The 16,337-nt window shown below is 58.5% G+C and overlaps 1 protein-coding gene across 1 annotated transcript in view; it reads left to right on the top strand.

Moving 5' to 3' along the window:
- The first annotated feature begins 1,208 nt into the window (after nucleotides 1-1,208).
- The window catches only part of MMEL1 (membrane metalloendopeptidase like 1), a 31,247-nt gene continuing 16,118 nt past the window's right edge, over nucleotides 1,209-16,337 (top strand). Inside the window, exons 1-3 of the mRNA XM_027060661.2 lie at nucleotides 1,209-1,349; nucleotides 3,351-3,517; nucleotides 15,818-15,895. Of these exons, the coding sequence (XP_026916462.1) occupies nucleotides 3,361-3,517; nucleotides 15,818-15,895 (235 nt within the window). The 5' untranslated portion in view covers nucleotides 1,209-1,349; nucleotides 3,351-3,360. The remainder of the gene's footprint in view (nucleotides 1,350-3,350; nucleotides 3,518-15,817; nucleotides 15,896-16,337) is intronic.

The following is a 16,337-nucleotide window of genomic DNA, read 5'->3' as shown; positions in this document are numbered from 1 at the left end:
CCATGAACCGGCAGCTTGGGTGGGAACAGCGGGCTGGGCTCCGGCCAGCAGCCAGCGTCTGCATCCCGGCGGCCTTGGTGGTGGGGTAAGAGGTGGTACTCTGGCTGGACCGTGTCACCTGTGGGGTCCCCAGGGCCGTCATGCTCTGGGAAGGAGCTTTGAGCTGGCCGAGCTGGCCCCGGCCCGCCTCAAGGCCCCCGGGATGGGCAGTCCCCCGGCGGCTCACTTCCCTGACCTTGACCTCGTGCCCTTCCAGGCCAGCAGCCCAGGTGCCCCAGGCTGCCGGCTCCTCGCTCTGCCTGGGTTTCCGGCCTTCAAATGGGGTGGGTGCTGGGAGACAGACCAGACAGGGGGGTGAGGAGAGCCTCGCCTGGGCAGTGGGGGTGGGGTCGGCTATCAGCCCCCCTCCCCCAGTGCTGCCCTCCTCTGGGGGGGGGGGGCAAGCAGAGAGCTACCCCAAAAGGGTGTGCCATCTCCCAGCAGGGCCCAGCATGGGCGGCCCTGCCCAGACACCCTTCCAGAGTCCCAGGGGCCTGGGGGACCGCTTGTTCCGTGGGGTTCTGAAACAGAAGCAGAACCGTGCTGGCACCCGAGTGGGGCCCGAGGAACGGAAGCCTGGGTTGTGGCTGGACCTGCTCCACCTGGAGCCCCCGGCCTCCGTCAGCCAGGCGACTGGTTCACGCTCAGAAGCACTGGCGTGCCCCTGTCAAGTCCAGAAGCCTCTCCTGTTCCCCTAGCCAGGACCGACTGCCCCTCAAGAGTCCCCAGGGGCAGAGGGAGGCTGCTGAGCCCCAAGCTGGCGGAACGTGGGCGTCTCGGGTAGGGAGCACCACCTCCCTTTATACCTGGCGAGGCCCCCAGAACCCACCAATCTCACTGGAGACTAAGGGGCAGAGCCCCACGGCGGGGCCTTGGCAAACCCCACTGCCAGTGAGGGTCTCTGGTCCCCGCCTCTCAGGCAGGGTGGGGGGAGGGCCTGGCCTTCCTTCCCGGCAGCCCCCGCATCCCCCTCAGGATGGTGGGGTCGAGGAGGGAGGAGGAGGCAGGACGCAGGGCCAGAGGCCCGCAAAGGGACCCTCGCTCAGCCAGGAGCTGCTCTCGGCCCCTCCCCCACACCAGACCCAGATGGAACCCCCTGCCGGTGAGTGGGAGATGGTCCCGCCTCCGGGGAACCCTCGCCTGCGTCACAAAGGAGGCCCGGAAGCCTCAGTGGAACCCCACCTGAAGCCACTGCTCTCCGGCCTTGGGAGCCCTCCCACCTGGCCCCAGCTCACAGGAGCTCTAGGCCAGCCCGACCCAGCCTTCTGAGACCTGCCCATGGGACGCGGCCGCCCCCGAGTGACCTGAAGGTGAGCCGAGGGAGGGGGCCTGCCTGCCAGGGCCGGCTTTCCTGGGCAGCATGGAGGGAGCACCCTAGCAGCGCCCAGGGGCCGGGCAGAGCATTCTGTGAGCACGCCCACACCGTTCCCCTCCGACAAGCCCCATTTCCTTGGCTGGCCACCATAGCCCGGAGAGGCCTGCTCTGATTCCCTAGCACTTGGCTTTGCCCTTAGCCCTCAATATGAAAGTGTGTGCGCACTTTTCTGCCAAACCGAGTTCCTGGAAGCGAGCGGCACAGAAGGAGAGAACGCATTCACTAGTTCTGATCTAAGACAAAAGCCATTGGAGAGGCCAGAGCCACAGACCCTAGGCCAAGGCTCGGACCTGTCCAGCCGAACCCGTTCCTTCGTTCATCATTCAGCAGACGTTGGTTGATGCCTCTGGGGTCGTGGGTACCAGAGTGGGTGCTGGGGACCCAGGCAGATGGAGCCCCGCGCCCCCATGGTGCCGACATTTCCCATGGGGAGGGGGACCATGGAAACAGAAGTCAGGGGCATCGAGCCTGAATCGCACATCTGGTGGCAGAACAGAAATCAGGTCCGGGGGTCAGGCTGGTGAAGACGGACCCAGGGAAGGCTCCACTGGGAAGATGGCCTTGAGCAGGGGCTTTTGGGGAGTGAGGGGGCGGGGGGAGGGTCTGGGGGAAGGGCAAAGCCTCCGAGGAGGGGGTCTGCCGGGCGCTGAGGGCGGAGGACCACATGGGGTGCGCAGAGAGGTGACGGGCGGGGGCTGCGGAGGGTGCTGAGATCAGAGCAGGCCTGGCTTCTCTCCGTTCGGGTCATGGAGCGGGTGAGGCCCGGGGAGAGTAAGACCCGCCTAGGGCCACCCACCCACCCCCGCCCCCGCCCAGAGCGGGAGACAGAACTCAGGCAGACCCCTGGGCATTGGCAGGTAGGGACACCTGCGCCAGCCCCAGCATGTCTCAGCAGCTGCGCTTGCCTGCCCACGGGCCCGACTGGCATTGTCTTCCTCAGGCTTTTCCCGAACTCGCGGCCCTGGCTGGTGCAGCGTGGGCGCTGGTGCGGGGCTCGGCTGTGTCACGGTGTTTGAGGACCGGGAGTCTGACGCACAGGCCAGAGGCCAGCTGTTCCCAGCTGCACAGCCGTCCCAGGGCGTGCACCACCAGCAGGGCTGTGCGCACCAGCAAAGAGGGGCGTGTGCACGCCCACTTGCCAAAGGGAGCGCAGACCTCAGAGCCCTTGGGGTCTGCTGTCTCTGCCTGTCCCCAGGCAGCGCGCCCTCTCCTGTCTCCCACAGCCCTGACGGTCCTCCACCGCTGCCCACCCCTGGAGTGGCGGGGGCAGGGGAGGGTGGGGAAGGGGGACACAGGGATGCATGCCGGCCAGGTGGCTGCTGGGGCTGGCCTTCATGGTCACTGCCTGCGTGGGCGCCCGTCCTTCTGGTCTCCCCAGGGTCCACTCCTGGGCTCCTGGCGGGAAAGGTGGGCAGGAAGCCCAGTGGCCCATGCCACCTCCCAGAGGGTTTTCAGGGCCCGTAGCTCCAGGACCCCCTCCCCAGCCCCGGGGAACTAGGGCCACAGGCCGGCTCCGCTGCCCTAGCCTCTTGGCAAGCATGGGGAGCTGGGCCTGCTGGGTCCCTAGTGCCCACCCCCAGCTGTGAGCAGAGTGGTCCCTGGACGACCCCTGCTGGAGAACGGGCTTGGAGAAGCCGACCTTGGGGAGAGGTTGCCACCATGGCCCGCGGGCCGCACCGCCCCCGCCCCCCCACCGGCACCTCAGGCCCTCAGAGGCTCTGGCCTGGGGAGACCGGCTAGCGAGACACAGGCCGAGAGCCGGCTGTGGACCGGGCAGTGGGGACAGGAGCCCGGTGTCCTGAAGGGACCGGCACCGGCCTCCCAGCCTCGGGCAGGGCCCCAGGGGCTCCACGCGCGCGGCTCCCCACCCTGGCCGGACACACAGCCCTTGCCCTTGGCCTTGGACTTTCTCAGCTGTGCACTTTCCCCCGTCTAGAGACTTGGCGATGGGGAAGCCCGAGAGCCCGGTAGGGATGGTGGAGATTGCCGGCTGGTCGGGACAGAAGCGCCCGGGCCTCCTGGAGGGGGGGTTGCTGCTGCTGCTGCTGCTGCTGAGTGTCGCCCTGGTGGCCCTGGGCCTCCTCTACGCCGCCCGCGGCGGAGGTGAGTGAAGGCGCCCCCCCCCCACCCACCCCGATGCGCCCGTCTTGTCGACGGGGCAGGCGGGGGCCCAGGGTCCGCACCTGGCACTAACCTGCAGGGCGCCGGCGGCCCCTTCCAGAAGGCTCTGCCCAGGGCCGGCCGCCCCGGCCGGTTCCGCAGGCTCCGCGCAGCCCCCTCCCCTCCCGCACTGCGGTCCCGGCCGGTGGGTGGCGGGAGCCGCGCTCTTCCCCTGCGCTCACCTGTGTCTCACGGAGGCGGCTGCCGTCCTCCTTCTCCCCCGCCCTGCAGAAGTCGTGACCCCCAGACAGGCTCCCCTGGGTGCAAGACGGCGGGAGGGGTCAGACTGGGCTCCCGGGCGTGCAGCCGGGGCTGCTGTGCAAGGACACTCCTCTTCTGGTTCCCCCTCCGCGTGGATAGGGAGGGGCTGTCCCCGACTTGGGTGGGGGGCCTGGCGGGGGTGGGGCTCACGTGTCTGCACCTGGGCTGCACCCTGCTGCTCACAGGCGCCACCCCAGCCCGGATGTGGGTGCTGACCCCCCACCCCCACCCCCAGGGCAGCGGGCACGGGACTCCGGAGAGGGGCTCCCAGTAGGGCATCACGGCCTTTGTCACTAGAATGACACTGGCCTGGCCCTGGCCCCGTGCGCCGCAGGGAACCAGCCATCCATTGCTAGACGAGGCTATTTCTGGGGACCAGAAGTGGGCGCAGCCTGTGGATGTGATGGGCGTCCCAGCCCAGCGCTGCTCCCAGCCTGTCCAGGCGCTGGGAGGGCGCCTGCCAGCTGCTCTGGTCTCTGGCCCCTCTGGGACCCCCGCCAGCGTGGGGGCACTGCCAGCTCCAGGGGCAGGGGGCAGGGGAGGAGCCTCTGGCTGCACAGAGAGCCCTGGGGAACCCAGACCTCCAGGAGCCTAGTTCGGGGCTCGCTGGGCTGGAAACACCTGATTCAGAGGCTTCCAGAGGACGGGACTGTCCCCCCGGCCCCCACCCCCCAGCTGATCTTGGCCTCAGGCCCTTTGAGTCTGCGGAAGAATTTACTTGCAGTGTTACTGTGTATTTCTCAGTGCTTTCTCATTTCCACGACGATTTTTTTCCTGGATTCCTGAGTTATTTCGAAATTTTTTTTTTCTCTTTGATTTCCAGACGCACGGAGATTTGACCAGTTACCTTTTCTCGTTGGCTTCTCGCTTAACTGCATTGTGGTCAGAAACCAGGGTTTACGCGGTGCTGATTCTTGGGTGTTTGCTGAGGCTCGCTTTGGGACTGCCACGTGGTCAGTTTTGCAAACAATCCACGCGTGTTCGTGGAAGACACCCAATCACTAACTGTTAGATGAAATTGGAGATACAGATATATCCACACCAATCGAATCGTCTATATATATTTGGGGTTTTTTTTTCAATTTTCTTGTGTGAGAACCACCAGTTTTCCTCGTATTTATGCCAAATATTAATTTGCCTATTTTAAGGCTACGTTATCATGTGAAGACAAGGTTAGAAATAGTGTCTTCACACAGCCGATCATTGCACAGTGACACCTTCTATCTTAATATCTTTTGCCTAAAGTTCTGTTCTGTGCAATGTGAATATAACCACTCGGCCCGTTTTCTTCCATTCTTTCTCTGTCAGACCTCTTGTGTCTTTCGCCTTCGATGTGTCTCTTGCAACCGTACGAATCTGGATTGGATTGGGGACTTTGTCTCTTACCCGGAGAATTCAGTCTTACTGGCCTTCGTTATGGCTGCCGTCCGCCTTCTTTTGGGTGGCTCTGGTATTTTTTCCTCCTCTATTTTCCCTCAGCTAGCTTGCAGGTTTTCGATCACTGTCCATTTAGGGGTTCTCGTTGATTTTTTGTTTGAACAGTTGTTTTAAAAGTTATGGATGGGGCGCCTGGGTGGCTCAGTCGGTTGAGCGTCCGACTTCAGCTCAGGTCACGATCTCGCGGTCCGTGAGTTCGAGCCCCGCGTCGGGCTCTGGGCTGATGGCTCGGAGCCTGGAGCCTGCTTCGGATTCTGTGTCTCCCTCTCTCTCTGCCCCTCCCCCGTTCATGCTCTGTCTCTCTCTGTCTCAAAAATAAATAAACGTTAAAAAAAAAAGTTATGGACAAGTGCTTTTCGGGAAATCGCACGCGTTTTTATAGAAATTACAGTAGGAGATGAAGCCCCATGTCCACGGTCCTGCCCCTCCTGGAATCCTGCTCCTACAAAGCAGCCACATTCACTTTCCAGCACGGAAGCCAGCAAACTCTGGCCCGGGTTTTGTAAATAAAGTTTTATTGGAACACAGCTGGGCCCACTCATGTATGTATTGTCTGTGGATGTTTTCCTGCTACAAGAGCTAAGTTGAATTGGTCAGACAGAGTCTGTGTGTGGCCCACAAAGCCTAAAATATTTATTGCCCGGCCCCTGACAGGAAACTATTGCTAACCCTTGGACTGAGGTGGCTTTCCGTATCTAAACCTTGACTTTGAACCTCTTTTACTGTCAGTGTTGGGTCGTGAGGAGGCGTTATAAGGTTGTGGTTAATGCCCAGGCATGGCGAGGCGTGCCGGCCCCCCGCCCCAGATCCTACCGCGTGACCTTGGCAGGTTTCTTCCGTGCCTCTGCGCCTCAGTTTCTCCGTCTGTGAAATGGAACATAACATAGTACACACACAAGAGGCTTACTTGAGGGCCCAGGATTTAATGCATCAGTAACACTTAGAAAAATGCCTACGTCTGTCATGGTTTCGTGAACAGATTTAATGGCAAAATAGCCGATTTGTCATTTACCCACTACCAGTATGGTTATCGACGTGCCGAAGGGAAGGCAGATTCAGCTCCCTACACAACCCAGACCCTGCCCTCGCAATACAGATGTGTCCGTGCTTTGTGGTAAAGACTGAGGGTCATACACAGCTGAGCTATGAAGAAAAGTTGGGTCGCGTCTCCTCTCTTTGCCGTTATCTGGTTTCCTTGTCATGAATAGCTACCTCGTTCCAGAGGCTTCCTTTTTTTTGGTCACATTATTTCATTACCAGCCCGTCTGCCTCTCAGATGTCACCCTCTTGGTCCTAAGATAGATTTTCGTGGATTGTGGGATGGGGCTTGAGTACCCAGTACTGATGGTTCCCCAACAGTGAATCACTTTGGTGTGAGTCCCTTCAAAATGACATTTCTAGGGGCGCCTGGGTGGCTCAGTCGGTTGAGCGTCCAACTTTGGCTCAGGTCGTGATCTCGCGGTTCGTGGGCTCGAGCCCCGCGTCGGGCTCTGTGCTGACAGCTCGGAGCCTGGAGCCTGTTTCTGATTCTGTGTCTCCCTCTCTCTTGGCCCCTCCCCTGCTCATGCTCTGTCTCTCTCAAAATTAAATAAACAGTTTTTTAAAAATGACATTTCTAAATCTGCAAGTTCTGTTCCCAACCTCTTTGATCTTTCCTCCAAAGAATTTTTCGATGCAGCTCAAGGAGCTACACCTGCGGTCTCCTGCACGAAAAGGTCCTTTGGACGGTTTGTAAACTGAGACGCAGCTGGCTCACTCTGCCTGGCCTCAGGTTCCGCTCCTTCAACAAGAGGACAGATCGCTGGGGTCCTGTTCATGTCGAGGAAAGCCAAAGAATCCGTCATTCTGCGTTCCACGTATCAATTATTAGGTGGTTATGAGGCGTGGTAATACGGTTTGAGCCTACCCAAATATACGGTATACAGCTATCTTTCCAGAATCCCACGGATCCCGGGTCTGGGGGAGCCTTGCCAGGCTCGCTTACTTGTTTTTGTTGTAAAAAGAAAAGCCATTCCGGAGTTCTCCGTTCTTTTTTCTTTCCGGCTGGACCCATTTTCCTCCTTCCTGGAGACCCTCCGTCAGGATTTATCCTAGGCAGGTGTGCTGGAAATGGACTTCCTCAGCTTCTGCTTCTCTGAAAAAGCCTTTCTTTCCTCTGCGTGTTGAAAGATTTTTATCTCTGAGTAGAGAATCCTCGGTTGACGGTTTGGTTTTTCCCTCAGTCACTCCGTTGCCTTCTGGCTCAGACGGCTGCTGCGGGAAAGGCCGCCATGACTCCCGTCTCTGTTGTTTCCATCTGTAATGTTTCTCCTCTTTCTGTTGCCCTCGAGATTTTTCTCTCTGACCTTGGCTGCGGTGTGGCCGGGGGAAGCGCGGGCGCGGTTCAGTATTTTAGGATTCATGCCGCGTGTGTTCTTTGGAATCTGGGGTTTTACTTTCTTCGACTCATCTTGGGAAACTCTCAGCCATTATCTTTTCAAATATTTCTTCTGACCCCTTTCTCTCTCTCTCTCTCTCTCTCTCTCTCTCTTCTTCTCTTGACGGTTTGATGCTGTCCCGCAATATTTGGATGGCCTGTTCAGTGTTTCTCACCCTTTTAGTCTTTGTGCTGCGGATTAAAGAATCTGACCCAAATTAGTCTCCACGTTCGCTGCGTCTTTCCTCGGCTGGATCCAGCGTGCTGGGCAGCCAGTCAGGAAAATCCTCCACCTGTAATAATATGCTTTTCATTTCTGATACTTCCACACGACTCCTTTTTATAGTTTCTATCTCTTTGCTGAAATGTCATATCTGTTCAAGCATGCCGTCCTCCTTTTTCATTAAATCCTTTAACGTATCACCCATAGTTGTGTTAAAGTTCAGCTCTGATGGTGCCAGCATTTGGGCACTCTCTGAATCTAGTTTTTTTTTTTTTTTTAAGTTTTTTTTTTTAATGTTTATTTACTATTGAAAGAGAGTCAGAGCATGAGCAGGGGAGGGGCAGAGAGAGGGAGGGGGGACAGAGGATCCCAAGCGGGCCCTGTGCTGACAGTGAGAGCCCGACGCGGAGCTCGAACCCACAAACCGCGAGATCATGACCTGAGCCGAAATCAAGAGTCGGGCGTTCAACCAGCCGAGCCCCGCAGGCGCCCCTCTGTAAATCGAGTTCAGCCGATTATTTGGTAGCAACGGACCGCTCGACCGCTTTTCTGGCTTTTGCCTGTGTGTGTCTCACGTACCTTGGCCGAATCCTGAATACCACGTGGGGAAGAGGAGAGACCCAGGCACATCGTGTTTGTGGCTGGAAACAGGGACATGTGTCCTGCCAGTCTGTTGGTGTGTGGGCTCGACTCAGCTAGTCAGGAGTCACCCTCGGGGCGCCACGGATTCGAATTCCTCCAGCAACCGGCTGCCGTTACCTCCCATTTTCCCCTCGGCCCTGCCTCAGCCTCACTGGCAGCGACCCCCGGATGCCCGTGACACAGAGGGGCCTCTCTCCGCGCCTCAGTCCCTCCACAAAGGGTAGTGGTCAGTGCTCGGCTCGCGCCGGGGGGCACGCGATCTCTGATGCACCGGCCACGTCTGGTCTTCAGCCGCCCTGGGCCCTGGACCGGAGCATCCCTGTGCTGGTCCCCTCGTCCACCAAAGTTTGCTCCACCCCTGAGTTTCCCGCCCTTCCTCTAGAGGCAGCAGACGTCAGCTTGATGTCATGCTAAGATCCTGGGGCCACAGGGGGCTCCTGTCCCTGTCCCACGGGCAGAGGATTTTTGGTTCTGACCCTCCTCCAGACCGGTGGGCTTTTGCCTGACCCCTGGAGGTTCGAGCTTTACTGCCTTTTCCCCAGCGGCTCAGGCCCTTGCTCCCGACGAGAGGAAGGCGCGGGCAAGCAGGGGAACCTGGTGCGTGTGCCTCAGCGGAAGCGGATGACGTCTGGCCTGGGCCCCTGAGGGGGCTCTCTCTGGCCTTCTGATGGCTGCCCCCAGTGTCTCTCGTCAGCACCTGCCGAAGACAACCGGCTAGAACACGCGAGTGAGGCAGCGTTCCCTCCCGGCTGTTCCAAACCAGCGAGCCAACGCACGGGTGGCCTCTAAGAACGCACGAAGATTGCACCTCCCTCCGTCCCTCTTACCCACTTGCGTGGTGACCAGTCTCACTCCTGGGTCCCGTCAGAGGGCGGACGCTGTCGTCCCTCCTTTGAGGGGCTCCTCGCGCTCTGAAACTGTTTCCCGAGTTGCTCTCTGACCCCAGGCCCTAGACGGGGCTCTCGAGAAGCTGTGACGTCTGCGGACGATCTAGACTTCTCTTTGTCGTTAGGACGGGCAGGGTATTGTCGTGGCTGCTGATGTTCCAAGCAGGAAGCAGACCCCTTCTACCTCAGACGTGTGCGTGCCTGGTTAGCTAGTGAGGTGCTCAGCTGATGGACACCTCCGTTCTGCTTCCCGACACGCAAGGATTTAGAGCTGTTCGAGCCTCTCCCGTGCCGGCTCCGTGTGGTCGCGGGCAAGACTCGGTTCTCTCTCACTCTGGTCTCTCACGGAGGCAGCATTAGTGAATACAGCCGGGTTCATTGGGCTCATCGCACACCCCGCGAGCTTTCTTCGTCCTCCCATCTCCCAGCTCAGGATGTCCTTTCGAAATCATCTTTCTTCTCTCCAAAGCACGTGCTTCCGGAGCCTCCTATTCAAGGTGTGGGTTGCGGACCAGGGGGTGGCAGCCTCACCCGCCTCTTCTCAGGAGCTGGGCCCCACCCTGATGACTTCATTCAACCTTTATCACCTCCTCGGGCAGGCCCACCGGGAGCCAGGACCTTGGCCTGTGAACTGGGTTGAAGCCATGTTCGGTCCACAATAGGCCTCAACCTCTGTACTATGATGGACACTTGAGGCCCTTCTTGTGACCAGGCAAGTGTGGGGAGTGCCGCGGTAACAATTTTTCCGTGGTAGGGACGCCTGGGTGGCTCAGTCAGTTAAACATCTGACTCCCGGTTTTGGCTCAGGTCACGATCCCAGGGTTATAGGATCGAGCCCTGCGTTGGGCTCCATGTTGAGCTTGGAGCCTGCTTGTGACTCACTCTCTCTCTCTCTCTCTCTCTCTCTCTCTCTCTCTCAGTCTCTCTCTCCCTCTCCCCACCTTTGCCCATCCTTCAGTGGTAGTTTGATGAGACAAATCTGGACCCCGTTGTCCCTCGATGGCTTAAAGATTTAGTCTCACGGTCTCCTGGCTTCTGCAGTCACTGTGCAGAAATCTGGGCCCGTCTAACTGTGGTTCTTTGTCGGGTGAACGTTCTTTCCCTCCGAGATGTGTTTCCTTTGTCTCTGGTATCTTCTCACTTTTACCATGAGGCATCTGGCTGCGAACATTTGTTTTGTTTATTCTGCTTTGGGTAGGTCGTGATTCCCGGATCTCCGCATCAATACCGTGTATTCGTTGTGGGAAGTCGTGCACTATCTTTCTGAACGCTGTGTCTCCCTCACGACCTCTCTTCTCCCGCTCTAAGACTCTGATTACGCGTGTCCTCAGTCCTCCTCACTCTATCCTCCAAGTGTCTCTGGGAAGGTTCCATCTCTGACTTTGTCCTGCCTCCTGGGTAGATTCTTTTGGGCTATATTCCAACTCACTAACCCTCTCTTCACCTGTGTTAGATCTGCAGAAATTCTCTCCCAATTAGCCTGCAATAACTCGGAATACATACCCTTTAGGACGCTGCCTTCCCTCGGGTGTGAATTAAAATGTTGGCTGCGGTTTGCAGAATGTTGATTCTCCAAAGATATATCTGAATGTGCCTGTACCTGCAGTGCAGTAAAGATTCCATGGAACCCCGGAATTTGTGACATGTTGTCACTTAGGTTTCAATTAGCAAAATAAACAGTGCAGCCCAGAGGGAAAAATCCAGAAATGTGATCTTGGCAACCACGTTCTTTCGTGTGTCTAGAATTTACAATTTATTCTTTCACTCACTGATTCTTTTTAAATGTTTCTTGCCCTTGTTTTTAGTGTTTTCTTTTAGTTCTCCAAACATACTCGGATTCGTTTCTGCATCAGCCGGGTTATTGCTTCCTCACAAACTGCCCTGGTGCTCAGGGGTTAAAGTAACGTTCGTCTGTTGGGACGCGCACACAGGCGCACAGCCACGGCCAAGTCGGCCCACCCAGGCTGGACTCTGTTCAGCCCCCCCTCCAGGGGTCCTCGCACCCCCTACGAGGACCAGCAGGTGGGCCTGGGCAGAGTGGAGGAGGACGGCTTGAAGCCCCCAGGCCCCCTAGGGCCTGGGCTCAGGACCGGAGTAGGCATCCTTTCCACCATATTCTGTTGGCCCAAGCAAGCCACGGGGCCAGCCCACAGACGAGAGGGAGAAAACGTCCTCCGGCAACAGCATGGGGGCAGAGAGGAGTCGAGATTGGGGGCCCGTGATGCCCCAGACATTTGGGATTGGAGAGTCCCAGAATACAAAATCCTTGGGGTTCACGGTTCTGCCATGTGCTGGTCACACCATGGAAGCTTCTCGCCGTGTTAGGGTGAATCCGTGCTCGCACTGGCTTTACCTGTGGGGACCCTGTGTCTCTTGGGCCGAGAAGTTTCCCTCCAGAGAAGGCTTGTTGTTTGTTTCCATCAGGCACCTGGGGAGGCCACCTGCTTAAAACGCACGTCTCAGCTTGAGGTTTCCTTGGCCACACGGTCAAGCTCGTATGCGCACCTGCCTGACGACCAGCCCGTGCTCATTCTCCAGGGAGGAAGGTTGTTTTCCACCCTCTGAGATTTCTGTGGCCTTTTTTCCCAGAGAGAGAGAGACACAGGACGTGGTGACAGACAGAGAGAGGGAATATAAATCATTCAAATCAAGGCCAACCTGTATTATTTTTTTTAATGTTTATTTTGTGAGGGCGAGAGGGTGGGGGAGGGGCAGAGAGAGAGGCAGGAAGAGGACGGAGGATCTGGAACAGGCTCTGTGCTCTCAGCACAGATGCGGGGCTCGAACTCATGAGCCTCGAGATCAAGACGTGAGCCGAAGTCGGACGCTTAACCGACCGAGCCACCCAGGCGCCCCATTTGCCAATGACTGTTAAGTAGGTCTACACTTTCTCCAGATTTCCTCTGTTCCTCCCTCATGTCCTGTTCTGTCCCAGGATCCTACGGGATGCCACGGAGCATTATTCATCAAATCTCCGTAGGCGACTCTCGGCTGTGATGGTTTCTCAGACTTCCTTTGTTTTTATGATCTGGACAGTTTTGAGGTGTCCTGGCCCCATGTTTTGTAGAACGTCTCTCAGGCGGGACTTGTCACATGTTTTTCTCATGGTTGGATGTGTTTTGGGGAGGAAGACCCGTAAACGAAGGGTACGTACTTATGACTCGTCACTGTCGTTGACCGTGAGCACATGGCTACGGCATATAACGTTCGTCGGCTTTCTCCACCATAAAGTTACCTTTCCCCTCGCTTTCCATACTGTCCCCTTGGAAAGGAAGCCACCGTGGACAGCTCACGCCCAAGGGGCAGGGGGAGTTGGAATCCACATCTCTCCGGGCAGAGCACCTCCGTCAACGATTTGGAGTTCTTCTATATGGGGGGTTTTTCTATTTCCCCCATTTATGTATTTACTCGGTGATGTATTTATGTCGGCATGGACTCGTGGATGTGAATTTTATACTTTGGACTAGGGTCCAGAACTAGTTTATTGTGTTCAAATCACCCCAGCTTTGACCTTGGGGGCTCTGTCGTGGCTTTGGTGCTCCTCTGACAATCCCCCGTCACTGTGGCTTTGGGACTCTGGAGGGGAGGGGAGCACTTCCTTCCTTTCTAGCCTTGTGAGTTGTTCCAGGCCCGTCTTGTATGTTTTCTGCCCCCGTTAGAGAACCCAGCGTTTCTCCAAGGACCCCTGGCTCCCTTCACGGGGAGACGGTGTCAGAAGCCACGCTCGGGTTCCTAGATGTGAGCATTGCTGGCGGGTCATTGCTTCCGGCCGCTCTCAGCCGAGGGCGTGCTCAGCCCCGTGTGTGCACCGTCTGTGTCTATGTCGGGCTAAATACGAGCTTCCTTCCAGCCCCCTGCCCTTGCCGACCTGCCCTCCCCCTGCAGCGGTGAGGAGTCTGGACTCCCGCCCTCCCCTGCTTACTTAATCCCAATCGTGGTCTCAGAACTGCCAACCTGCATTCCCGTGGGGACCAATTTCACCGACTACACCGCCGCCCTGACGGTCAGCTCCTTTTGCCTTTTTTGGTTTATTTTTGAGAGAGAGAGAGAGAGAGAGAGAGAGAGAGACAAAGCACAAGCTAGGGAGGGGCAGAGAGAGAGGGAGACGCAGAATCCGAAGCAGGCTCCAGGCTCCGAGCTGTCGGCACAGAGCCCGACACGGGGCTCGAGCCCACGAACCGCGAGATCGTGACCTGAGCCGAAGTGGGACGCTTCACCGACTAAGCCACCCAGGCACCCCTCGCTTATTTCTTTTCATTGCTTCATAATAATTCCACTATGTTGCTGTAATACGGTTTATTTCTTCGTGGCTCTGTGGCACGACACCATGGTTGCAGAAACACAAACAAAAACACCCTCCGCACCTGCTATAAAATTCACAGTCCGGCTTCCGTGTGGACGTGGGCTTTCCAACCACCTGGGGAAACACGCAGGAGTGGAATTGCGGGGTCGCCTTGTAAGGCCGCGTTTGGCTCTGTAAGAAGTTGCCAAGCCGGCTTTTGAGGTGGCTGCCCCACCAGGGTTTCTGCGGGCTCTCCTCTGCTCTGTTCTGTGTGTTTTGTGTCTCTCCCCTGTGCGTTGGCCTGGATAACTTCCGTTGACACAGATTCCTTCCAGTGCAGACTCAGCTTGTCGTGAAACCCGCAAAACAGATTCTTCGCTTCGGTTCTTTCCGACCGTGTCCGTGTATTTGGCGATGCGCACCACGTATCTGTCGACACGTTTCCCGTCTTTTGTACCAGATCCTTTAATCTCGTGATCCTAATCGCTGAAGACTCTGTCCGCTAACTCTGACAGCTGGTCCCCGGGTCCACTTCCTTGGAATCTGTTGGGTTTTTCTCGATGATGGGCCACGTTGGCCTGTATCTTCACGCACGGGGATTTCTCGCCGCTTTCCTGCCCCGCCCGTGCCCTCGGGGAGGCCCGGGAACAAGGACCTGGCCCGTGGGGGAGCGGTGTGGGACCCCGTCCCTCACACCAGCCCCAATGCTGGTGGCCTTACTGGCTCCTCCAGCCCAAAGCCCCCTTTGTGCAAGACCACCTTCCTCGCGCCGTGGCTCCCAAGGCGGTCATAGGTCCCTGTTGTCCAGGGAGGGCACGTGCCTTTCTGGAATTTGGTTCTGCGGGTTTCCTGTCCGCAGCTCTCGGGTGGGTGTTTACAGACTCCCGAGACTCCTTCTCCCGGCCAGGGAGGGAACCAGAGTCGCTTTCAACTTTCCGCGTCCTCATCAGAAGCAAAAATCCCTTCTCCTCCTCGTCATGTCTTTGGCCAGAGCTCAGATGGCCTTGTCCACTGTCACTGAGGGTCACTGAGGGCGTGGCCCTTTGGGGTCCGAGGTCCGGCTCTTGTCCCAAGGGTCTGGGTTAACGACCCTGACAGACCCCCTGGGGCAGCCATGCCTTCGTGCCCTCTCGGCACTGCATTTTTGCTTCTGATCAGCATCGCTGTCCTGTCCCCACAGGCCGGGGCTCCCTGAGGCAGGGCCCGTGCCGGACTCGTATCTGAACGCTCAGGGCCCGGCACCGGGGCAGGCTTGTCACAGTAGGCAAAGGTTGGACTCATGGGTGCACAAACAGTGGGCACAAAGAGTGGCAGCCACAGGTGGGGGCAGAAACGCCCCCAACCCCACACTTCATAAGCGGGTCTTCCCATGGCCAGGGCCCCAGGGAGCACCCAACACTCCGGGAGCTTTCTGCACCCTCTGCGGCCTCTGACCTGCGTGAGGTCCCTCTTTCCCGCCAGGTCTCCGTGCGCCTCCATAGTGGGGACACTGGGCCACAAGCCAGGTCTGTAGGGGGCCAGGCCCAGCAGGCCTTCTCCCTGTACCTCGCCCCTGCCCCACCCCCTTCTGGGCAGGGTCCCCACCCTCCCGGAAGCTCCCCATGCTGACCAGGTGATGCCCCTGCCCTGTGCAGTGGATGGATGCAGGGAAGGTGGCCAGTGAGTCAGACAGTGAAAGTGGCCTCCCGTCCCCCTACACAAACCTATTGTTCCTGCCTCGGTTGGACCCCAGGAGCTGCCCACCTTGCGTGGGTGCGGCCCATGACCTTGAGATCAAAGAGGAAGGTCAAAGGAGACTTCCCTGAGGGGAAAGAATGCGGACTTCCGACTCAGGAGCCCTCTGGACCCTGGCAGATGGGGGTGGGTCTGGAGAGTGGGGGTGGGCAAACCAGGGGAGCCCCCTCGCCTTCCCCCTCCCCTCCGAGGTAAGTTCCGCTGGGCTCCCTGGTGACCCAGCCTGGCTGTGGGGAGGCAGGCAGCCCCCCGGAGAGCCCTGGACCCCAGCACTGCAGGGAAATGGCAAGGCTGCCCCCAGCAAGCCCCGAGGGGCCCCAGGAGGGGGAGGCAGGGGGCTGAGTGCTGTGTTTCTCCCCAGGGAAGCAGCCGCCGTCCTTTCCTAGCCGGCTGTGCTTCTCAGAGGACGAGAAGACCCTTGTAAAACGAAAACCCCGAGGTAGCTTTGCCTTCCCTTCCAAAACATGGCCCAAGCAGGTGGGCTGGAGACGGGGCCCCCGGTGGGTGGGGTGCAGCAGGGGCGCGGGGCCCCGCCCAGGGCCCCCAGAGTCCCGCGGAAAGCCAGGGCAGCGGCAGGGACACAGCACGTGCTACATGCAGGGTGCTCCCTGCTCCCCGGCTTGGGGCGCCGTCCCTCAGACCAGGCAGGTGCACACCTATACAACCAGCTGGGGCCCGGCAGGGGGGTGAAAGGGGCAGCAGTGTGCAGAGACAGCAGCACGGGCACCCTGCCTGGAGGAGGTGACCCTGACGGGCGAGAGCCGGCTGGCAGAGAGGCAGGAAGGCAGAACCACCAGCTTCAGTCCTGGGGACCCGGGGGCCCTGGGGGGTCAGTGGAAGCAGAGGGTGCGTCCACGGAAGAGGCTCCCGGGTTACGGAAG

Source organism: Acinonyx jubatus, chromosome C1 (genome assembly GCF_027475565.1).
Source record: "Acinonyx jubatus isolate Ajub_Pintada_27869175 chromosome C1, VMU_Ajub_asm_v1.0, whole genome shotgun sequence".
Classification (NCBI taxonomy): Eukaryota; Metazoa; Chordata; class Mammalia; order Carnivora; family Felidae; genus Acinonyx; species Acinonyx jubatus.
The sequence above is the reverse complement of the archived record's forward strand: the minus strand, read 5'-3'. Positions and strand labels throughout refer to the sequence as shown.